This window comes from Lissotriton vulgaris, chromosome 9 (genome assembly GCF_964263255.1).
Source record: "Lissotriton vulgaris chromosome 9, aLisVul1.2, whole genome shotgun sequence".
Classification (NCBI taxonomy): domain Eukaryota; kingdom Metazoa; phylum Chordata; class Amphibia; order Caudata; family Salamandridae; genus Lissotriton; species Lissotriton vulgaris.
Window position 1 is genome coordinate 342,337,036 of NC_141697.1, and position 25,410 is coordinate 342,362,445.

General features: G+C 42.0%; 1 protein-coding gene across 1 annotated transcript in view; it reads left to right on the forward strand.

Moving 5' to 3' along the window:
* Window positions 1-25,410, forward strand: part of LOC147690097 (sodium/potassium/calcium exchanger 4-like) — a 609,516-nt gene that overhangs the window by 408,380 nt on the left and 175,726 nt on the right. The window contains exons 8-9 of the mRNA XM_086936639.1: window positions 6,151-6,176; window positions 6,705-6,758. Of these exons, the coding sequence (XP_086792765.1) occupies window positions 6,151-6,176; window positions 6,705-6,758 (80 nt within the window). The remainder of the gene's footprint in view (window positions 1-6,150; window positions 6,177-6,704; window positions 6,759-25,410) is intronic.

A 25,410-nucleotide genomic window follows, 5' to 3' on the forward strand; every position in this document is an offset into this window, starting at 1 on the left:
AATAATGCAACTCTTCTTGGAACAATCGGCTCTTACGCAGGTGACACAGGCCCCATATACAGAGCTGGAGGCCTCGCTCACGGAGTATGAAATCTCTAACACCATTAAACAACTAGCCAGACGTAAAACCCCTGCATGTTCGGCTGGCCCACAGAATTTTATACCACTTACTTAACACAGCTGGTCCCTCGGTTGCTCACAATTTATAAATAATCATTTGATGGGGCATATTGCCTCCTTCCCTCCTCATAGCTGTATTAGTGGTTCTCCCAAAACCCGGTAGAGACCCTCTCGTTATGAGCTTGTACCGTCTGTTATCTTTATTAACCTAGGACTACAAATTCCTAGGTAGGCTGCTAGCCAATAGGCTACTGAAAACTGTTTCACATGGACCAGAACGGGTTTGTCCAAGGCAAAGCATGGGCCTAAATCTCCATCGTTTATTCAAATTGTTAGAATGGGCCCAAAGGTGCTGTGCTGGCATGGTTCAGCAGGGCCCAAGTACGCTGGGTTTAAATACCATATACCAGCCCACGAGCCCGGGTGAAAACGGTCCTCATTGTCTCTCCGTCTATTGACATCGAGTGAGGGGCTGCCCGCCCTCACTAACCCTTTTTTCCCTGGCCATGGAGCCTTTGGCCTGCGCGCATTGTAGCCATGTCCTGGACTGGAGCATACGAGTACATGCACAGTGGCACATAGTTTCCTCTTACGCAGACAATACACTGGTTTATCTCTGTAGCCAAGCTGAGGCCCTCCGGGATCTAATTGAACTATTGGACGCTAAGTATGGGCGGAAAATCCGTTCCGCTCGCGGATTTTGCGGATTTTCGGTAAATTCGCAATCCGCGAGATTCGCGAATTTCCCGCAAAATCCGCAAATCCGCGAGCAGCGGATTTTATGGCTTGCTCGCACTGTTCGCGTGAGTTCGCGGCTTCCCAGTTCAACTTTGCGCCCCGCGAATAAGCGCTAAATTGCAGAAATACGATCTTAGCAAAACTGAAACTACTTACCAGGTTCAAAAGTTCAAGCTCATCATTAGTAGCCATTTCCTGTAGTGCTTCCTGAGGGGCCCCTCCAGAGTTCAGTTGCCTACTTGCAACTATTATGTGACCCTGCTCTGACCCTCAGAATAGTTACACAAAGGTCCTGAATTACAGCTAAGGCAGACAAGCAGGAGCCAGGCTGGAAGTTCAAATCCAGTGACACATTAATCAGCCCCTAATTCATTATTGTCAGTTGGGGCAGGGCAGGTGTTGTAACTAATTTTGCAACAATGAAAGCACTTAGCAAGTGCAAAAGATCACTAATCAGGAAGCACTAAGGAAGCAGGTGCCAGCTAAAAAAATATTCTGTGACACATTAATCAGCCCCAAATTAATTCAGGTCACTTGAGGCAGGGAAGGTGTGCTTTGCTTTGCCACAATAATGTACACTGGACAACCAGAGGGTGCTGTGATGAAACAGAGGGTGGCATGGGTGAGCCAGAGGGTGGCATGTGGTGACAGAGGGTGGCAGTGATGAAGAAGAGTGTCCCAAACAGGCTGGACACGTAGAAACAACAAGTTCGCAAAACTTGCGACCCGACAGGTAAGTTCGCGTTTGCGAAATTGTACAAAAACCCTTGCGACCTGGCAGAAACCCGCGCGAACACACAAAAAAAAAAATTCGCGAGAATTCGCAGATTTTGCGGATTGCGAGTTCGCAAATCCGCAAAATTCGCGAACGCGAGATTCGCAAAATTCGCCCATGCTTACGCCCATGCTCGGCTGTTGGGGTTAAAAATAAACTGGGCTAAGTCCGTTCTTTTCCTAATGTCACCCATACTAGCGGAACGGAGGTAGCAGCAACCTCACGCCCCACTCGTTACAGCCTATGACTCATTCAAATATCTGGGGGTCCAGGTCAATCACTCCTGATCCGACTCAATAGATGGTAATCTTGCCAAGGCGATTGCCAGTGCTAGGGCCGCACTCCCGTTCTGGACCAACCTCCCACTTTCCCCAATGGGCCGGAAAGCCATCTCCAAGATGCTTCTTCTCCCTAGGCTCCTGTACTTCTTTACCGTTCTCCCTTATAGACTACCCCAGAAAATATTCAAGGACCTACGGTCACTGCTCGTGTCCTTGATATGGGGAAACACCAAAGCGAGGGTAGCACTCCCGAAGCTTCACCTTCCCATATCGGAGGGAGGATTAGGAGCACCCAAATACAAGCTATACTACGCAGCTGCGCAACTCTAGTGGTCCATGCACTGGCTTGCAAAAAACAACTTATCTGAACTAGATACCTCGGCAGTGGCATTGACGGAGCCAGCCCTGCTCGAGTGGTTATCAGGCTCTAAAAAGCCGCTTCAGAGGAAAGAGGGATGCATCCTGATGCTGGCAGGCCGTGACGTCTGGACGAAATACATGTTACCCAAACACCGTCCCCCACCATATGCCCAGATCTCCCCATCGAGATGATACCGGGGACATACACTTGTCTAAAACGCCCACAACTGGCTGAGTGGCAGACAGCTGGCCTGTCAACGTGGGGTGACCTGTTCACTGACTCAACCCTATGTGATTTCGACACTCTGATAGAAGACTATGGTGTGTCACCCGGAACGTTCCTCCTCTATGCAACATTAACCCAACAGGCAACACGAACTTGGGGAGAGATAACACTGTACCTACAGCCACCAAAGCCCTGCAGACACTACTGACACACGGGACGGGCAGGAAAGCCATCATGGCCATCTATAACTCCCTAATAGCAGACACAGCCCCCTCATTAACCCCACCTCAAGAATTCTGGACGATGGCACTATCCACTGAAATAACAGACAAACAGTGCAAGCAATGCGTGGGGTACCCCAACATAATCTCAATAAACACCAGATTAAAATTTACCCAATTCAACTACTTACTTCGCACATACTTAACCCTGCATAAGTTGGCGCCTCTGTACCCGACATCTATGCCCCAGATGCCACGACTCGGACGCCAACTTTTTACATATGGTCTGGATAAGCCTCACATTTAGTCATACTGGGGGAAAGTTTGAGATATATTAACTGCAGCAACGGGAACTACAATCCCAGCCCAGGGTGCGCACTACCTGCTTGGCATTACAAAACGTAATGCATGTCGCAAGAATCTTAACAAATTCCTAGACTTAGCAATGGTCTTGGCTAAATGTACTCTTGCTATGGCCTGGAAATCCCTGGCAGGCCCCTCCACTAAGCACTGTTTGATGGCTCTCCGCCAGGCCCTGCTGGCATCCCAGGCCCCACGACCAATGTCTAGGGCACAACCCGTGGACTGGCAACATTACTTAACCACCATGGAATCCAGTCTTAGCGAAACACGCGCTAACTCACAACATATTAGTGGCACCTGCTCTACAATCCGCGGATACACCTTGGACACCCCGCATACTCACTCAGGGGCGCACTTCAGGAATGGACTCGTGCACGAGGCACACAGACTCAGCTGGCTCACACCTTAGGTCAAGAATAATTCTTACGGGGTAACCCAGTATCCCTGAGAACCTGGGCAATACAGTAGTAGTTTCAACAATGGTCAGGCCCAGTCGCACCTAGTCATCAACCGGTCTCTACACCGGGCAACTCTCCCTCTACCCCATCATCATCGAAGTTAACATCGTAGCATAAGCCTCTCAATAGCATTATTAATAAGCTGTACTTCTAGTGGTACCATATGTACAGTAACTATAGGACAGGCACAATAGTTAAGTTGTATTATGTTTTTTATTTTACGATTTGATACAGCTCTGAAAAGCAAAATATGTTGACAAATCCTGAGGTGAATTAATGTTGTTGTTAACTGACTATAGCCTTGTGCATAATCGTTTCCCCCTCACTAAGTGGGCACAAAAATGCAAATTGTAACATACAAAAGCACATACTTTATTGTGACTGATGTACTGCTGTAAGTTGTTTTGAAAAAGTTGAATACATATATATATTTTGTTTTTAAACTTCATAGAGGACTAGTAACAAAGTACTATAGAGTAAGCGGGATGTGCAAATCAAACCCACAACTTGCACTTTCAAAGTTTCATTATGTTACTGATCAGAGTATAGGGAAATCTTCCAAAAATTACACCACAGAGCAAAACGGCAAACGATAACAGAATGTTTTTTGTATTAATTGTGATCCTCAAATGCTGTATGAATTGAAAAAGATTTTCATAACTGTCTGAAATTTCTATTAGAAGAGATATATATTAGATCAAGATAATTGTGTGCACATGACCATTGCTAACAACTCATGTACAGAAAAAAGACTATTTAGGGCAGGCACAAAAAGCTTTGTTACTCGAGGGCATATACTTTTTGACTGCCAGCAGAAACATAACTTTTTCATCATAGCACAATGCCCATTAGTGACACCACAGGCAGCTTCCTATTGTTGCCTTGACATGGACCAAACGTTTGCCCTCTACAGGTCGGACGCTCAGCAACATTGCACTTAAAAGGCTTCTTTGAAATAACAATGAAGGTGGTGTTCCTTGGTGGAAATGTGCATGAACAGACTATTCCTAGGTTATAGAGCCAAACTCTTGGATGGGCTTGAGGTGTAGATTACCGTATTTACAATGGTCATGATAAAGTTACGTTTCCAGCAAGAAAACATAACAGCAATGGTGAATTTTAGCTGTTTTCCACCCGTGAGGCAAAGCATCACTTTGCTAGAAAAAAAGTATTTATGCAGATTAAGTTTTACAGTATATTCTCCGTTAAATGAAAAATTCATGGTGAAAGGTGAGGTCCATTTTTCACCAAGAAATGCAATGCGCACCTTGAAGAAAAATGTTGATGACCAATTCAGACTTTTTAAAGATCCTATATGAATGTTTGAACATTTTGAAAAGTTTGCTTGCTTGTGGAAATGATGTACAATTTTCATAAACAAAACGAACTTTTATGAAAAAACTAAAAACCTTTAATAACTTTTCAAAAAGTTATGCATTATGAGACGCAAATAATCCTCCATTCTTCAAAACCCAAAATATATTTAGGAATTCTCAAAAAATTGACAGTCTGTTAAAAAAGTTGCCATGTGTATTCCATTTTTACAAAGAACCCCACTTTTTGCATTTTGTGAACTTCTTTAACTTTTAATGAGGTGGAGTTGCTTGTGGAAAGTTCTTAACGTTTTATTTCTTTATTTACATTTTTGTGAGTGCTGTTTATGATAGACAACCACTGCATAGTTACAGATCATGCAGCTTAAGAACTATACGTGAGGGTATTATTATGTTAGCTATATCCATTTGGTTTACTAACTACTCTTAGATGTGGGTCATCAAAAGATTTTTGAGAAGTCGTCTCACCCTAAACTTATCAAGGCATGCTTCTTCATTTTAAGACCTCTCACACGGGGTAGGAGCAGTGCCGCCCTAGCGAACACAACTATGGAAAGCTAGTCTATCCATAGGAATTCTTATAACTTCTGATCAGGACAGTACACTGGCTCCTGTTTTCTTCGGGGGAGAAAACGTTGATATAAAATATACCTAGAGTTATATTTAAAATCGTATTTATTCAACAAGCACCTCTGGTATGTCTAAAAACCTTAGAAAGAATAGGTCAATAGGTGAAATACAATGGATCACCTAACCTAGTATTTATGTGGTAACACGTAAATACGAGGTCAGGTGATTCTCGTTGATATAAGTAATAAGTGGCCGATTTGATTTTACACAACCATTTGCTGTACAATCTTAAACAAGTATCTGAAAAAGATAGTGGCTGCAAAATTATCTACTATTATAGCACCAAGTAAAAACTATTGACATCAAAATATTGAACAAACAATAATATATTTCTACACAATTTTCAACTTGAAGCCAAAATGCTTTCAATACTGCAGGGATTGAACCTACAATGAGAAATTACAAAAACCAAAGTGCAAAGAAGAAAGGCGCTTCTGTCCTTTCTACCTCTAAGCATCAAAAATAGACTTATCCTGTGAAAACTGGGGGAGATAAAGTCTCAGGCGCCTTGCTTGCTCAGAGTCCTCTGTATCCTTGAAAATCTAATTAATCAGTACTTTGTGTTGAATTGCCCCGTGCACTGAATGGGAAAGGCTCACTTCGTGCATAGTAAACAAATATATTTTTTGTGATTTCTCTTCTAGTTCATCTATGATGAGGTGATTGTATGGTAAGTTATGTATGTTTTTAGTTACTGCTGTTAACTCTCACTCATATGTTGCTTGACTCAATTCCCCAGAAATCACCATCTGCCAAATGTCCTTGTCTGCTGCTTTCTAAACCTTTATTCAAAAATATCTGTTAGTACAAAGGAGCATTGGCCACACAAAAAACCATGCCTTCCCAACAAAATATTTTACTCACTACTTGCTTTTAAGATAAGTTTCACAAACAGCAAATTCAGCCTTAAATTCACCCAAGCATCGTTGGGTCATTATTAACCCAGTTTGTGCAATGTAAAAAAACTCACTTCTTCCCAAGTTGAAAACAGACTCTGGTTGCAAACAAGTCTACTTGTTTTCACTTCTATTTATTTGTGGTAACTACATTTGGTCATTAATATGTCTTTCTCAAAGTACTTAATGATGCACACACTTCCCTTTCCCTTGACTCAGTGACTAAATCGCCACCCACTGTATGACTATTTGTGCTGATTGTGAAGTTAAACTCTTTTATTCATTAATTTTTCTTTTTTTAGGTGGGAGAGCCTTATACTTATAATCATGTATGCATTCTACATAGTCATCATGAAGTAAGTTGTTTTCATCATATATCTATATACATTCCTCTTATGTTCTGCCTTATATCCACTAAGTGTCCCTGTTAAGCAGTTATATTCTTGTTTGATAATACCCAGAGTGAATTTAGTGTTGGTGGAAGGAGAAAGGACCTCTTTAGTCTTTTTATAAGGGAAGTCGTGGTCTTATATACTATAATTGAACCTTTTCCAAATATTTTATTTCTATAAGACAATCTCATATGTAGACTTATTTCTGGAGGCAAATGATATGCAGTCAATCATTGGCTAATAGAAGATAGAATTTAGATTATGTGACAACCCGTAATGGATAACAGGTAAGTAATGGCCTATGTTGTTTTAAAGATTAACACAAATTAATATATTGTAATAATGAGGTTATACTTTGATAATTATAGTTTAGAGTTTATTAGAAAGAGTCAGAGACTTTCTGTAAAAGCAGTCAAGGAGTGGGGAGAGCAGAGACAGGTTACAGAGAAAAGGCAAAAGAAATGGAGCTAGATGAATGCTGCACTTTCTGATTCAACAGTTAGGTCAAGCTTATACATTTCAAAGATTTCTTAATACCATTATTTTAATTTCTAATACGCAGAAATCTGTCACAGAGGCATAGACTTGCAATAAGTCCTGTCTAAAAGTTTCTACAGTTGCATGGTAGCTCCTTCGTTAAGGCTGAGGAGCGTCACCCCACTGCCTTTAGCAGTGGGAGAAAAGGAAAAATAAAATGACAATGACTTGCGTTATCATTTTATTTGTTTGTGCTGCGGTGTCTCAGTGGGGTTGGGCAGATCTGCTCTGCTCTCAGAGCAGGGGGAGGAGTGGTGGGTACTATTTAAGTGGGTGTGAATGTTTGCCTGGCCCTCTCGGGCCGGCCAGACATTCATGTGCACTTTGCATGTTCTCCATGAAGGCTGCATTACAGCCTGCGTAGAGAAAATGCCAAGGCCCCAATTCCCTGGCTGAGCACAGAACCACAGTGCTCAGACCATTCACAACACTGCATTGCAGTGTTATGATTGGCTATGGGGAGCCGGGTGCTTCCTGCTTCTTGTTTCCACAGAAGAAGCCAGGAAGATGATGGAGGAGATGTGGCGATAGGTACAGGTACGTGATTTAATAAAACAAATTGTAACCCTCCTCTCCCTTCTCCCCCCACTGTGCACCACTGCGGCTTCCCGGGAGCAGCCGCCACTGCTCATTTGGCTACTTGTTTTAGGATTAAATTGATCATTGTCAGGCCAATTTCTATCAGGAATTCGGGGAGTAGTAAATGTTTGCTATTCATTTGGAGGGCTGTCTCTCGGAAACCTAGATCAATTCACTGGCTTCATTCTAGTTTCTAGTTTTAAAGTTTAACAAGGAACCTTTGATTATTTGCCATCTCCCAGACAGCATGCAGTAATGACATAAGATCCAAAATGAAGATAAGGACATTATCTGCAAAAATAACTGATTTGAATTCTTTGTTGCCAAAATTGATTTCTGAAGCATGTGGAAGAAGTGAAATGAGGAATGAATCTGAAACTAGGACAACAAATAAAAAGAAGAGAAAGGAACCCTGTTTAGAGGCCTGACTAGATCAAACGTAAGATGTTGACCTACCCATTGACCCTCACACACGAGTCATCGGCATTTTGTACATTGACATCACCCATTTAACAATAATAGGGTCCATGGTGTACAAGCACAACATATTTTAGAAAAGACTGAAAGGCCTTATAAAAATCCCTTTCTGCATCCAGTGACATTGCTACAGCTGAACTATCTTCATTTAGAAGCAAAGCAAGAAATGTCACTGAAAACATGCTGTCACGTCCCATTCTCACTTTCAAAAATCTAGTTTGGGTACAATGTATTATTCTCAGATTGTCCTTGTTGGACTTGGCCCTTTTTGCAGGGTCATCCCGGAACTTTATGCCTTCCTCCTGTATTTTGTCTGACCTGTTTTTGTTGGTTTTAGGACTCCGGGCACTTTACCACTGCAGATCAGTGCTAAAGTGCATATGCTCTCCCTATTGTAAATTGATGTATGGATTAGTGATTCCATGATTGGCTAGTTTGGTTTACTTATCAGACCCTAGAACAGTGCATTGAGTGTGCCCAGAGCTTGTAAACCAAATGCTACTAGTGGGCTTGCACTGCAGCACTGGTTGTGCCACCCACAGAAGCAGCCTGTAAAAGTGTGTCTTTGGCCTGCCATTGCAGAGCCTGTGTGCAGTCTGGTACTGCCATGTTGACTGGGCAAGTGCACCCACTTGCCAGACCCTAAACCTTTCCTTTTCCTCATATCAGACACCCCTATGGTAGGCCCAAGGGCAGGGTGCATTGAAAGTATAAGGTAGAACAAACCCTGATGTGTGTGGCATGTGCTAGTAGTGAATTACAGCCATTTTCTTTTTTCACTATTGCAAAGCTACCTGTTCCCCATAGGGCAGAATGGGCAGTTTGATTATTAAATCTTATAATCCTAGCTGACTCAGGGAACTAGGTAGAAATTCGAGTTTAGTATGGCTGAACTCATAATGATAAAATACATCTATTAGTGAAGTTGGTTTTAACATTCTGTGTTTGAAAATACCACTTTTAGAAATTAGATATTTTCTTGTCTATCCATCCAAGCCTGCCTCTGCTAGATTGTGTATTCCTTGTCTGGAGTTTGAGTGACAGGGCTGGGGGATTCCAGGAGACAGGATGAGTCAGCCCAGTGGTGAATAGAGAGATCTGCATCTAGATGGGATGGAGGAATTGCACCTGGGACCTGAATAGGGCTGTGCCTTCCCTCCACAATGCTGGCTCCACCTCCTGTGGTGCGTCTGATGTTTCTGCTCTGCACTGTGAAAGGAAAGAAGGAGTCATGTAAACAGAGTGCTCCAGAACTGGTTTGGACTAGACAAAGGCCCCTCTGCCCTCAGAGGACAAATGATTTTGGGGTATAAGTATTGGGACCCTGATCCCAAGAATTTAGATCACTTTTGGACAAACAAGAAGAAACCTTTGCTGAGGAAAGGAACCTGAAGAAACTAAGGCGAGACTGTCCCTAAGCTGAAGTACTGCTTGGGGGATTGGCCAGCAGGGGCTGCCTGACTGCCAAAGAAAGGAGAGAGGAACTTTGTGTGTACTTTCATGAACTTTTGTAAGGATCTCCAAGGGCTTGGAACAGAGCTTGCCTCCATCTGAAGTCTCAGGGACAACAGACTTCACCCACCAGATCCTCAAGAGTTCTCCTGAAGTGCCTGCAGTTGTGTTCGACTTTTTGGGGACTTGCGTGTCGCAAGGAGCTGGAAGCGCGACTCATGATCAAGAAGCGTGTCGCAGAACTGCCGCTTCACAAGATGAAACGCATCGCCGGAGGAGAGGATCAACGTTGCAGTAGACGCTGCCGCATCACTGAGAAGCATGTCGCAGGAGTAGCGGATCGACTTCGCATCAGATGCCGCCACATTTCTGAGAAGTGTGTTGCAGGGCCTGTTGCGGCTTGCATCATTGTGGAAGCAACTCGCATCGCCGGGGGAGAGGATCGATGCCGCAGCATCACCGGGAAGCGCGGCGCATCAATGAGAAAGCGCCTTGTTTATTTCTCTGCACCGGATCTTTGCTGCATTTCCATCGTTGCAACACTTTCGTTGCCCTGCGTGTCGCATCTTAAGGTACATTGACTCAAAGTGTGGCATTTTAAGAACTAAAGAGAACTAAGCGAATTCTACCATTTTAAGTGCAGTATTGTGGATTTTTGTTGTTTGTGGTCTTGTGGTAAATCTATATAAAGAATACTTATTTTTGATATAAAACCTGTGTGGTGTCCATCTGTAGTGTTGTCACTTAATTACTGTTTGTGTTCACAAATGCTTTACACACTGCCTCTGAGATAAGCCTGTCTGCTCGTGCCAAGCTACCAACGGGGTGAGCAGGGGTTATTGTAGGAGTGTACCCCCTTACCCTGACTAGAGGCAAGGGTCCCTATTTGTCACAAGTACCTACCTGTACCAACTAGAGACCCCCAAATCTAACAGTCCTTACATAAATTTTACAGTTCAGAATAAATCGCAAAATTGGTCTGCAGTTAGGTGGGTTTGTTGGGTCCTTGTCCGTTTTGTGCATAACCACAATAGCAGCTTTTTAAGCTCTACTGGTAATGCCACCTGAATTGTCAAAGTTGTGTAGCACCGATTGTTTTCCTGTTCATATAATAGTGCCTTTAATTGGTTGTGGAGGTGTTTTTTAAGAGAAGGATCTGTTGAGCTCGCCTATGTTTTGAGTAGACCCTGGAATTTCAAATCCTTGTTTTTGTTTTGTGGATTTTTTTCAGAACGTGCATTTTGTAAAGACAGTTTAGAACATCCTCTCAAAAAGACGTCACCCTCATTCATATAAAGGTTTTCAAATAATTTGTCAACAGTTTCACCAATATCCTCCTTATTAGCAATAAGATTGTTAACTTATATATTAATAGCAGCTATATTTTTCCTAAATCAGAATCTTGAAGGACCAGTTTATCATCCTTCATGACGACTGAAATCTTTCAAGTTTATCTTTTACTACATCTTGTCAAGATTATTTTGCACAAATAAGATACATTTTAAAGCATTGCATTAAAAATATTCATAATTTAGGCAGCTTTCATATCTGCAAGTTTACCTTTAGCAGAGCTTTTCTTGGCATAATGGTAAATGTATGCAAATAGTTTCTCCTTTTTGCACAATGATATTGTGGAAGAGAAGAATACAAAGGCCATCATTTCAAGAGTGAGAAAACAATACACCTGCCTGTGCTGAGAAATTGTTTCTTAGAACGCAACCGATGATAAAGCATACATGAAAAAATAGCATGAACACTTGCTTTTAGAATTGCAACTTTTAATTCAATTTTTTCTCTGAAGACTATTATTATTTTTAGTCTTTTGTCTTTTTAGTGCATGAGAATACAAACAACATGAATGAAATTATACATTTATATACAAACAAAAAACACACATTGGTATGTACATAGTTCCAACAAACTCACACTCAACACATTCTTGGCCATCCAATCATACAAAAACCACATTCATACTGGTCCCAGTGTCATGAAAACAATTGTGTAAAATAAATGACAATCCTGTTTGTTAATTTTTACACATAACTCAGATTTTTCAAATTTTTTTTGGAAGAAAGCGATATTTCAATACAATTAGTGCATTAGATATAGGACAAATGACAGGGGACCGGGTCAGGTCGACGCGTTTCGAACCCTACAATTCTGGGGGTTCTCTTCAGGACCACAGTCTGACTAGAAAGAAAAGAGGAAAAAATCATCACTAACCAAAACCTTCGAGATCACCATCTCAACCTATGTACAGTTTCCCTCAGCCTACCTCGACAAGTGGGACGAGTCTCCACAGAAAACGAGAAGAAACAGGTGTATTCCCAGTGAAGAGGGAGCGAGAGGTGCTGCAAGAAAGATAGGATATTCTCAATCTCACTGCGCGTTTCCAACATAACTGTGCCTGGGCTGGTTGGTACAATGGGTCTGTGCGCTTACCTTTGAGTAGCGCGCGTATGCTCAAAACAATGCTTCCCAGTCGGGACGTGCACGGTCCGAGGGCTCGGATCCGGCGTCACTGAAGCTGGGGAAAGAAAGGGTAACGCGGGTTACCGTCATACAAAAGCGATCGCGTGGTCTTTTACTGGGTGTAGGCGCTCGCTGGCGCTTTGGTGAGAAGCTTACCGTGATTGATGCTCTGTGTCAGAAGTCCACAGTACTCGCTCCTCACCCTGCAGTCAATGGCGGGTTACCGGAGTCTCCCAGCAGTGTAGCTTATGGGTGTGGCTTAGCCCCAAGGGATGTTGGGAAATGTAGTGCTGTGGTCCTAACAGGAGTGACAAAGTCAAAGGAAGCGACAAAGGCTTCTGGGAGATGAAGTCCATTCATGAAAAATCAAGGATGGGTTTTATAAATTTCGGAAATTTCATTTAGTCCACTAACCGCTGTATCATATTTCATTATTAGCAGTGCTTCCCTTTGGTTCAGTCTTGCTTCCACATCACCGCCTCTTGGGTCGTTTTCAATTTTGGACAGAACTGTCCACTTGAAGTTATTCTTGTCATGTTTTTTCTTCAACCAATGATGAACTAAGGGCGCATTATCCACTTCTCTGCGTAACCTGGATTTATGCTGAGTGATGCGTTGTCTGACCTCTTGGGTAGTTTTCCCAATGTATAACTTGGGGCAGGGACATACAATGGCATAAACTACATTCCTTGTTTTACAGTTTGTGAACACTTCATGTTTCCAGTGAATGTTGTTAAACGAGAACAATGTCTCTTCTATAGTGTCAGGGCAACAGACGCAGGTTCCACATTTATGGTGTCCTTTGATCTGTGGAAAGCCAAATAGACTTCTTAGGGTCGGCGGTTCTTCAGTGGGCAGTGCTGCCCTAACAATATGGTTGGCCACGCTTTTTTCTTTTTTGAAGGCAAACAGAGGCGGGTTTTTGAAGTCCTCATGCAAGTCTTTCACTATATGCCAATTAACATTTATCAACTTCTTGAGTTGATTTGCAGCCGGGCAGAAGGTTGACACACACACCAATCGATTTTGCTCCCCTCTAGTTTTCTTGTGCATCAATGTCTCACGTGGCGTCCACCACGCTCTTTTCAGAGACATTTTTAGTAGTTTCCTCGGATATCCTCTTTGGAGAAGCCTCTCCAAAAGTGAATTTGCATGTGCGAAGTATTCCTCTTTGCATGAACAATTTCTACGGATTCTAAGGAATTGTCCGAATGGCAAATTTTGCCTCAGACTTCGCGGGTGATTGCTTGTGAATAACAGAGCTTTATTTCTATCTGTAGGCTTTCTAAATAAAGTTGTTTCTAGGCTTCCATTGCGAGGGACAACTTGTACGTCCAGAAATGTGATAGATTGGTTGGAGGACGTGCAATTAAACTTTATGTCACTTGTACGTCCGTTCAGCCATTCAACAAACATATTGAGAGATCCAAGGTTCCCAGTCCAAATGAGGAAAACATCATCTATATATCGCATGTAATGCGAAATCTGATGTCTAAAGGGATTGTCGTTATAAATGAATTTTTGCTCGTAGAGACCCATGAACATGACCGCTAATTCCGGGGCGAATGGACAGCCCATAGCCACTCCCTTCACCTGAAGGAAGTATTCGGAATTGAAAGTGAAAAAATTCTTTTTCAGTGCGAAGGATGCCAGCTGAAGGATAAATTCTGAAGGGACTTGACACGGTCTGGCACGTGTGTCCAAGAAAAATGAAAGTGTCTCAAGGGCTTGGTCTTGAGGGATCTGTGTGTACAGCGAAACGACGTCTAGCGTCACTAAAAGCTGGGTGCTTTGTTCGAATGATATAGAACTTATTCTTTGGAGGAAAGCCGTGGTGTCTTGAAGATGTGCTGGGATCTCTTCAATAAAGGGTTTCAGGAAGAAATCAATGTACTTATCGACTGGTTCTAATAAAGATTCGCACCCCGATACTATAGGGCGTCCTGGTGGATTTACTTTGTCCTTATGATGCCAGTTCTTTAGGTCCAATGAACCCTTGATCGAATCCTTTCTGAATCGCTAGAAACAATTCACTTTGAATTTCAACTGTGGGGTTTTTTGTGATGCGTCTGTAACATGAATTGTCATTGAGTTGTCAGTAGACTTCCGTTTTACCGACAACTCAATGACAATTCATGTTACAGATGCATCACAAAAAACCCCACAGTTGAAATTCAAAGTGAATTGTTTCTAGCGATTCAGAAAGGATTCGATCAAGGGTTCATTGGACCTAAAGAACTGGCATTTTTGCAGAATAAGAATCCACGAACTCCAGTTTTCTATCTATTACCAAAGATTCATAAGGACGAAGTAAATCCACCAGGACGCCCTATAGTATCGGGGTGCGAATCTTTATTAGAACCAGTCGCTAAGTACATTGATTTCTTCCTGAAACCCTTTATTGAAGAGATCCCAGCACATCTTCAAGACACCACGGCTTTCCTCCAAAGAATAAGTTCTATATCATTCGAACAAAGCACCCAGCTTTTAGTGACGCTAGACGTCGTTTCGCTGTACACACAGATCCCTCAAGACCAAGCCCTTGAGACACTTTCATTTTTCTTGGACACACGTGCCAGACCGTGTCAAGTCCCTTCAGAATTTATCCTTCAGCTGGCATCCTTCGCACTGAAAAAGAATTTTTTCACTTTTAATTCCGAATACTTCCTTCAGGTGAAGGGAGTGGCTATGGGCTGTCCATTCGCCCCGGAATTAGCGGTCATGTTCATGGGTCTCTACGAGCAAAAATTCATTTATAACGACAATCCCTTTAGACATCAGATTTCGCATTACATGCGATATATAGATGATGTTTTCCTCATTTGGACTGGGAACCTTGGATCTCTCAATATGTTTGTTGAATGGCTGAACGGACGTACAAGTGACATAAAGTTTAATTGCACGTCCTCCAACCAATCTATCACATTTCTGGACGTACAAGTTGTCCCTCACAATGGAAGCCTAGAAACAACTTTATTTAGAAAGCCTACAGATAGAAATAAAGCTCTGTTATTCACAAGCAATCACCCGCGAAGTCTGAGGCAAAATTTGCCATTCGGACAATTCCTTAGAATCCGTAGAAATTGTTCATGCAAAGAGGAATACTTCGCACATGCAAATTCACTTTTGGAGAGGCTTCTCCAAAGAGGATATCCGAGGAAACTACTAAAAATGTCTCTGAAAAGAGCGTGGTGGACGCCACGTGAGACATTGATGCACAAGAAAACTAGAGGGGAGCAAAATCGATTGGTGTGTGTGTCAACCTTCTGCCCGGCTGCAAATCAACTCAAGAAGTTGATAAATGTTAATTGGCATATAGTGAAAGACTTGCATGAGGACTTCAAAAACCCGCCTCTGTTTGCCTTCAAAAAAGAAAAAAGCGTGGCCAACCATATTGTTAGGGCAGCACTGCCCACTGAAGAACCGCCGACCCTAAGAAGTCTATTTGGCTTTCCACAGATCAAAGGACACCATAAATGTGGAACCTGCGTCTGTTGCCCTGACACTATAGAAGAGACATTGTTCTCATTTAACAACATTCACTGGAAACATGAAGTGTTCACAAACTGTAAAACAAGGAATGTAGTTTATGCCATTGTATGTCCCTGCCCCAAGTTATACATTGGGAAAACTACCCAAGAGGTCAGACAACGCATCACTCAGCATAAATCCAGGTTACGCAGAGAAGTGGATAATGCGCCCTTAGTTAATCATTGGTTGAAGAAAAAACATGACAAGAATAACTTCAAGTGGACAGTTCTGTCCACAATTGAAAACGACCCAAGAGGCGGTGATGTGGAAGCAAGACTGAACCAAAGGGAAGCACTGCTAATAATGAAATATGATACAGCGGTTAGTGGACTAAATGAAATTTCCGAAATTTATAAAACCCATCCTTGATTTTTCATGAATGGACTTCATCTCCCAGAAGCCTTTGTCGCTTCCTTTGACTTTGTCACTCCTGTTAGGACCACAGCACTACATTTCCCAACATCCCTTGGGGCTAAGCCACACCCATAAGCTACACTGCTGGGAGACTCCGGTAACCCGCCATTGACTGCAGGGTGAGGAGCGAGTACTGTGGACTTCTGACACAGAGCATCAATCACGGTAAGCTTCTCACCAAAGCGCCAGCGAGCGCCTACACCCAGTAAAAGACCACGCGATCGCTTTTGTATGACGGTAACCCGCGTTACCCTTTCTTTCCCCAGCTTCAGTGACGCCGGATCCGAGCCCTCGGACCGTGCACGTCCCGACTGGGAAGCATTGTTTTGAGCATACGCGTGCTACTCAAAGGTAAGCGCACAGACCCATTGTACCAACCAGCCCAGGCACAGTTATGTTGGAAACGCGCAGTGAGATTGAGAATATCCTATCTTTCTTGCAGCACCTCTCGCTCCCTCTTCACTGGGAATACACCTGTTTCTTCTCGTTTTCTGTGGAGACTCGTCCCACTTGTCGAGGTAGGCTGAGGGAAACTGTACATAGGTTGAGATGGTGATCTCGAAGGTTTTGGTTAGTGATGATTTTGTCCTCTTTTCTTTCTAGTCAGACTGTGGTCCTGAAGAGAACCCCCAGAATTGTAGGGTTCGAAACGCGTCGACCTGACCCGGTCCCCTGTCATTTGTCCTATATCTAATGCACTAATTGTATTGAAATATCGCTTTCTTCCCAAAATTTTTTGAAAAATCTGAGTTATGTGTAAAAATTAACAAACAGGATTGTCATTTATTTTACACAATTGTTTTCATGACACTGGGACCAGTATGAATGTGGTTTTTGTATGATTGGATGGCCAAGAATGTGTTGAGTGTGAGTTTGTTGGAACTATGTACATACCAATGTGTGTTTTCTGTTTGTATATAAATGTATAATTTCATTCATGTTGTTTGTATTCTCATGCACTAAAAAGACAAAAGACTAAAAATAATAATAGTCTTCAGAGAAAAAATTGAATTAAAAGTTGCAATTCTAAGTGCAAGTGTTCATGCTATTTTTTCATGTATGCTTTATCATCGGTTGCGTTCTAAGAAACAATTTCTCAGCACAGGCAGGTGTATTGTTTTCTCAGTTTATTGTTGACTCAGCCTTGCTGAGTTTTGAGTCAAGACTCTTTTTTTGTTATTTAAATCATTTCAAGAGGGCCTTTAATGCTGCATTGGTATTTCGCCACCCAGAGTTACTAATACCTCAGGGATTGGTATTGGTAATTCTAAATGCGGGAATCCCATAGTAATCTGAGTTAGAATTAGGCAGTTAGCGTGCCTTGATAATTGGAAATTAAGGGGGAATTGGTTTTACTGCACCTGGCAGCCAATCATCTTGTTTAACATTTTTTTCACATTGCTATTACATTTAAACTCTTCTTTAACTTGTTTAACTTTCTCTCATCTAGCTATTTTACCTGGTGTTAGCTGTCGAAATGTCCATGATAGTGAGGTTTCATGTGTGTTTTTTATCCCTATTCACACCTACCAGTATATCAGACTATTGTTTAAGATGGGGACATTTGGCTGCATGATACTGCACTTCTGCAGCAATTTGCAGCAGATTTCATTGAAATGTATTAGCTATTTATTAATATTTCATAAATATTTAATTAAGGATTCCAGTTTAAACCAATTTTTGTGGCAGCATTCTTGAAGATTTCAAACTAACACAGCAGCTAAGGGCCCCAATATCGTGCGTGACACCCTCAACAAGCCCTAGATTTTTCCATTCAAGGATTTTTGAGGCAACATTTTCAATCTTGTTAATGAAAATACAAATCCCAGAATGGATTGTGTGGTTGATTAAAAAAAGACTTGCTGAATGTGTCACACTTGAATGAATGAATGAATGAATGAATGAATGAGAAACCTATAGAGCACACTTCCACCAGGAGGCATCTAGGATTAGGAATGAATAAGGGATACTGATTAGAAAAAGAGTGAGGCCTTCCATAGAAAATCGGGGCGACATATTAACATCTCTGATTTATTATCATTTAGCTTTAATAGTTTATCCAAGGTTGGATGTCCAAAAAGCAGGATAAATGAGTATGTTGAATTTCTTCCTGAGGCTGGTCCAATCTCATATGCATAACACATGCAATCCAAGCCAAAGGTTCTAATGATGTAGGTGAGGGGCCTTAGTTATATATAATAAATAGAATGGGGGATAAAGACAACCCCTGTGGAACTCCATGGCCAACTTTTGAGGAGGTGGATTTGAAGGTGAAAAGTGATTGGCTACGTCCAGTAAGTAAGGAAGAAAATCAGGAGAGAACAGAACCACTCACTCAAATGGTGGCCATTCAGTACAAAAGAATGATATGATCAACCATATCAAATGCGGCAGACAAATCTAATCAAATAATTTCCAAGGCATAGCCTGCTTTGAGGTTCATTCCCACTTCATTGAAGACTAATAGCATGACAATGTCTCTACTCGTACCAGGGCAGAAGCCAACCTGAACTTCATCCAATAGTATTTATTTTTCTAGATCATTAGAAAGTTATTGGGCCAGATATTTCTCCCCCAGTTTGGCACCAGATAGAAGTAGGGAAATATGCTTGTATTTACACTCCATGTTATGGTCTCGGGGTAGCTTCTTCTATAAAGGTTTAACAACATTCCTCTTCCAATCACTAAGCACAATCCCGAGAAGAAGGAGGCATTAAGAAGCAAGGTTAAGGAGGAGTTATGGAAGAGTGGGAAGGATATGCATAAACGTAGCTAGGCAGATGTCATTTGGAGAGCCATATTTAATAGTCAGCAGTATTTGATGCATTTTTGACACTTGACACAAGGATGGTGTTCTGTGAATTTGTTATGCGCCCTCCATAAATGGATGAAATACTTCAGATGAGATTTGGCTATTGTTGGACTAGGCCCTTTTTGGCTAAAGTTCTCCTAAACCTTTTGCTTTCCCCCTAGACCTTTTTTTCTGACATAGTGTTGCCAGCTTAGATGCTTTGGGCACTTTGCCACTGCTGATCAATGCCCAAGTGCAAGTGCTCCTTGTGTAAAGTGTAATGGCACCCAGAACTGGTTTGAACAAGGGTCAGTGCCCCCCTGTACACAAAGACTTCAAAGACATTTAGGGGTATAACTATGAGAGCTGAAGCCCCTGAACGTTTGATATGGAGAAACGTATATATTTTTAGTTAACTTTATACTCGTATTTATGAAACTCGTGTGGAGTCCATTTGTGGTGTCATCATTGAATTACTGAGAGCATGGTTGCAAATACTTTTCACACTTGCCTTGAAGATAAGCCTGGCTGCTCGTGCCAAGCTACCAAGGGGGTGAGCGAGGGCTATCTGAGAAGGTGTCCTTCCTTTCCCTGTCGTGGAAGCAAGGGTCCCTATTTGGCCTAAGTTACCTACCTCAGCCAACTGGGGTCCCCCAGGTCTAACAGCTATGTAAACAAAAAGTGAAATTATAGGATACAGAAATTAAAGACTTGTAACAGAACTAGAATGTGTAGGAGGAAATACATTTCAGAGAAAGGTAAATGTAGATAAAATAAGCACTGTAACATAATGTACATATGAATACCTTGAAAGAAAAATAGTTAATTTGGGCTAGATGTACTAAACATTGATCGCAAAATACTGGTTGCAATTTGCAACCAGTATTTTTGTGACCAGTGTGGAATTTTGCAAACCAACCAATGAACTAATGGGTCAGTACACAAAATTCTGAATCAGAGTAGGTCACAATGCGACGTACCTCATGAATGTGCATGAGGTAGGTCCCAAATTGCAATACACTATGATTGGATGTCATAACTGGATGGCGGGCTGGATGGTGGGCTTTTAACATTGCGGCGGGCAGGGCTCAAAGCACCTCCCGCAGCAATGTTAAAAATGAAGGCATGCATTTGCATACACAAAGCGGCCGGCAGCGCGCGGTGCCTGCCGCTTTGTGTATGCAAATGCAGGGTGGTACCACAGTTACCCCCATGTGCACCTCCCCTCTTGCCTTCACCATGGGGGCCCGCAGGGGGCCCCGAAAGTAAAGACCGCATGCCTTTCCGTGACGGCATTGTCGCCACGGAAAGGCATCTGCATGAGGCCAGCCATATGAACCCTTTTCCGCCCCGGCCGCAAGGCGACCGTGGCTGAAAAGTGGCGGACGGTGTTTCCGTCCGCCGCGGTCCCCCCGCCATTGCAATATGGCGGGGGGAAGTAGGTGGTGGCCGGGGTCGGATGTCGGGCGGATCGCCACTGCCATGCCGGTGGTGGCGATCCGCCCGACATCCTAATGGGCTCCATAGTTAGGTGAATAGCATTGTGTACATGGGCCACCAATAACAGAGATAAGATATTGTTTGAACTCATGTGAAATCATAGTCACATGCAATAATTGTTGCCACCTGCGTATCACAACATGAACACCGCCTAAGTCACTATGAAATCCCCCGCAGGCGGTTCCTGTCCTTCAAGTAGGAAGCTAAATCCTGTAGGCCTGGGCAGACTTCTAGGCCTTGCATGGCATGAAGGCCTCCCACTATAGGAATGCACTGACAACATTACTATGATATGATCAGAGGGAAGAGAAAACATAGTTCTTGAATATGTCTGAACAGGATTATTGCTGAGCTCAAACCGCTTCCAAAGGGATCTGCCATTTTTTTCAGGTGAAAGGTGCCCCAATTAGGATCCAGACATTATCTAAATTCTCAATATAAGGAATATGGAATAAATGATATGACCATGTCATACTCTCCAACCTAAAATATTTGGAACTAGAAAATGTAAGCGGGTAGAAACTTGAACCTCTTACCATTTACCTCCCTAAACAGAGAAGGATGACCATTCCAACCCCTTACTTATTTTGTAACATATTTGAAGCTCTCTCTAGGCAAATAGTAGTGCTTTGTGGGAGGCCCATTTAAGCAATGGAACAGAAAATACTCTCTAATCATCTTTCGGGTATCTACTTTGAGACATGTAAAGAAACCAAGATCAGTGGTAGTAGAGCCACATACTTTCCCAGATTGTTCTGCCAGTGTGTGCCATTTATCCATAAACTGATGAAAGGATGGGAGAGAGAAAGAATACATTATGCCCCATGCACATAAAGTTATGAGCCTGTCTTACCCAACTGTCAATTATATTATGCTGCTCAATGCAGAATCAATATGGTGCAGGGGAACCTGCCCATTTGAAAACCAGATATGTCCAAAATTCATATAGTATTTTCCAGAGAACAACTTTCATACCTTTTTCTACCATCCTGTACTATAATCAATGCAATTCCCAAGTGGCAAACTACTCTTGTACAGAGTGACAAACATGAGGATCCATTCAATATCTGGTCTGGATTAGAAAGATTGTTTTGTGGCACACCCTTTGCGGTTTAATGAGAGCTTGCAAGGAAATAGAAACCATAAAATGATATAACCAACATGACCATGTGTCATTCAATCCTGCCTTATCTGAGGGTACACTTCAGGTAGTCTTTGTTGGCCCCTTGCAACAAAGACCGCAAAACAACAAAAAACTTGAAAAAAGACAGACTTAGGTAGAACGTTTGAGTAGGTAAAGGGACTGATTTATTATGTTTGGATGTTGGAGTTCGGCTGTAACTCAATCACTTATTGAGGCACTGGGGAGTTGCCAAACTGAGTGTAATTCCCACAACAGCGTGGTACTTACCACAATGCCTGGTGATGAAAGAAAGCCTCATTGATTGGAACATTGCTCCTAAATCCTGGATCGCTCCTAAAGCCTGAATTGATATTACAAACAAATATGGAACACTAAGGCACAGAAACTGGGGATATTTTACTAGGACTCAAGTACTAGTATGGGAGGATAAATGAGTGAGTTAATTGGCACCAATGGTTATCGATGTCACAGTATTACACACCCTGTGCAAAATGGATTTTTTGAAGGACCAAGTAAATCACCACGAAGACCAGAGGTTAAGAAAACTTTAAATTCTTCAAATATTTCCTGGATACTCCATGTTAATGAGTTTCGAAAAATGCTTTGGAGGTATTCGAAATTCCAATTCCAATATCAGCTATGGGCTGCAGTCGATTTGCAGAATTATTTTGACACTTGAAGGCTCTGGTTTTCCAGAACAGATGGAGAAAGAAAATTTGATGTTTGGTCTGGTATATGCAGAATGAGTTAGCATAGTTGAGTTGGGAGTTGATCGGTTCCCACTGCTGCATGGGACCGTCAATAGGATAAATTGTTAATGATCTCAGCAGTTGGAAGACATTTTGGGGTGTACTCAACATAGATCTAAACATAGACGTTGACGCGCGCTTTGAATTAAATCTTTAGGAGCTAATTTTGATTCTAGCATTCCCATCCATCTGTTATTTTACTGTGTGGATGAGTCTCCTTAAGATGGAGCTAGTTTGGCCAGTTTTGGGACTTAAATCCCAGGGCCATGGTAACTAACACTGCCCCACAAAATTGAAGCCTAACAAGGTTGAAACACTTTTGGCATTGCTTTTTTTCCAGTTGGAGTGGACTTGGCCTCAGAAGTTTGTCTGGACGGATCCTTTTGGAGTAGGCCAAGGCTATTGGGCATATGCGGCCACATGCATCAAAGTTAGCATTTGTGATTTCTTAATTGCGAAAATTAAGGAATCGCAATTTAGAAATCACAAATTGCTATGCATCAAAAAATCGCATTTTTATTTGCGATTTCTAAAAATTCCTTAATTGCGTTTCACAATTTGCGAATCGCAAATAAGGAATGGGAAGGCATTCACAAATTGCGATTGGCATTTTGCGAATCGCAATTTGTGAATGCATTTTCAAGGGTGCAGAGGGGGGTCCAAAGGACCCCCCCCTTGCACCTCATAAATGTAACTTTAAGTGCAAGTTTCACACACACATGTCCCAAGGACATGTGTGTGTGTAACATGAAACTTTCAAAAATACATTTTTGTGCATTTTTGTAAGTTTTCGCAAATTAGCATGAAGGTCAACTAAATTGCATTTAAGAAATCTCAAATTGCGATTTCTTAAATGCAATCGCAATTTTAGAAATTGCAATATGGTTGCGATTCCTAAAATTGCGAAAAGCATGATGCACCCCAAATTTGAGAATTGCATTTGCAAACGGCCGAAAATTGCGATTCGCACCGTTTGTGAATGCAATTCTCGATGATGCATGTGGGCAATTGTTTCAATGACTCCAAAGGCGAATACAGGCAATGAAATGATAGAATGAAAACCCACCCTAAAAAATTGAGTTAAACATTCATTCACATATTTTGATCAATCAACTTGTTGTTGTTATTTGTGATTGCTGGATTAGTATTGAGAAGGGAGCATATTAAGAAGTAAGTCTGTGGATGTAGAAAGGATGTGCTGATTGGGTAGAGGCATTAGTGTTAAGTTAATATTAATTTACCAAGGCTTCTATAGGCATTAGCAGGGATGTATTGGTGCTGTTTAACCTGTGAATGTGCGCTTTTCAGTGTCTGCCAACAGTCATGTTAGCCTAGTAAAAAGAATAGAAAGAGTGTTTGAAATACATGGCAAAGGTATGAGATTAGGGAAAAGGATCAAGTTATTTGGGATGTAGTTGAATAGATGAAAGGATTGCTGGGCTGACTCTCCTGAATGTTAGAGTGTGCAGTGGGAGTACTCGAGTGAGTAGAGTGAGTGTTTCTTTAGAACAATGAGTGTTGAAATGATTGTAGTGGGTTTTGAGATTCGGAGAAGTATATATTCCAGTGAGAGAGCAAGAGTGATTGGGTGAAGAGCGGCAGTGACTGTAGTTATTAAGATAGTGAGTAGGACTAGTACTGGAGAGAGTTGAGTAAGTGTTTGGTGGGATTTAGTTGAGTTCGGAATAAGTGGCGGAGTGAGTTTAGTTCTTGCTTTGGTGAGCGATTGCAGTGAGTGCAGCGCGTGCCAGAGTGTATGCAATTAGAAGGGCAATGAGTGGGGTGAGTGCTGGAGTGAATGTGAATGGAGCAAATTTGGAATGAATGTGGTGAGTTGAGAGAGTAGTGTAGTCAGTGGCTTGTGTGCTGGTGTGAGTGCAGTAAATGCTAGAGATTGGTACATGCTTAAAGCAGATGGGTGAATGCTGTATTCAGTCGGTCGAGCGTCGAAGTGAGTAGCAAAGTTTTGGATTGAGTGGTGGTATAAGAATGTCTCAGATCTCTAGAACATCCGGAGACAGGGGAAGCTGATTCCTGTTAAGTTGCTTCAGTTGGTGACTGAAAGGAAGATAAGGTTGTTATGAAGTGGCAGGGGTTATTGAGGAGTTGTGGATCACAAATGCTGCACCGTTCTTGAAATGTAATGACGGAGGCAGACTTGGTGTTGTCATATAAGAGCTCCCTGGGAAAGTGGGGGGCAGAGATGCCAGCCTCTAGATCCAAGGTAGTGCATACATGTCACCCACTGCCTCCTATTACCTCTCTACTATATGTGCACAGATGAGTTTAATAATTTAATGTGGGTGCAGCAACATCTGGATAAAACTACGGTGTGTCTAGGTACCCAAGATACGTGGTGTATGGGTAAATCCGGAAATACCGGACAGAGGCGTGATTTAATTGTACAAACTGGCTGTGCATGGATCTAAATACAATAAACGATAGCAAGTTTAAACCACTAGCAACTGATGGTGGGCATGAATTACACACAGGAAGAAAATAAACAGTTGCGACCAGTTCAAAAAAACAAAATCATACATTTATTTTGAAAGGTTTAACCTTATATTTAGAGCAAATTAATATTGTAATAGAATTCACAAAAATCCAGAATTGCATCAGAGAAGCTGATACAGTCACTGCTTTCAAGGAATATTCACATTTGTAAACATGTACACATAGTTGAATTTAGATGATGTATAGTTACGTCTCTTCAAATTGCTAGGAAATGTAGGTTTGCACATGATAACTTTCTTTCTTGCTTTAAAGAAAATATTTCCCCGGTGTATGGGGAAAGAAAACCCTTTCCCCACACACATACCAATGTTGGAGGTGACCTCTACATATTCTGAGCTTTGATTCGAATTTACCCCTGCCCTTGAAGAAATCAATTTCTAACCATACACAGGATGGAAATATGCCTGCATATGTTTGTTAACAGCAAGGTATCTTTTAACTGAGAGCCCACTCCCC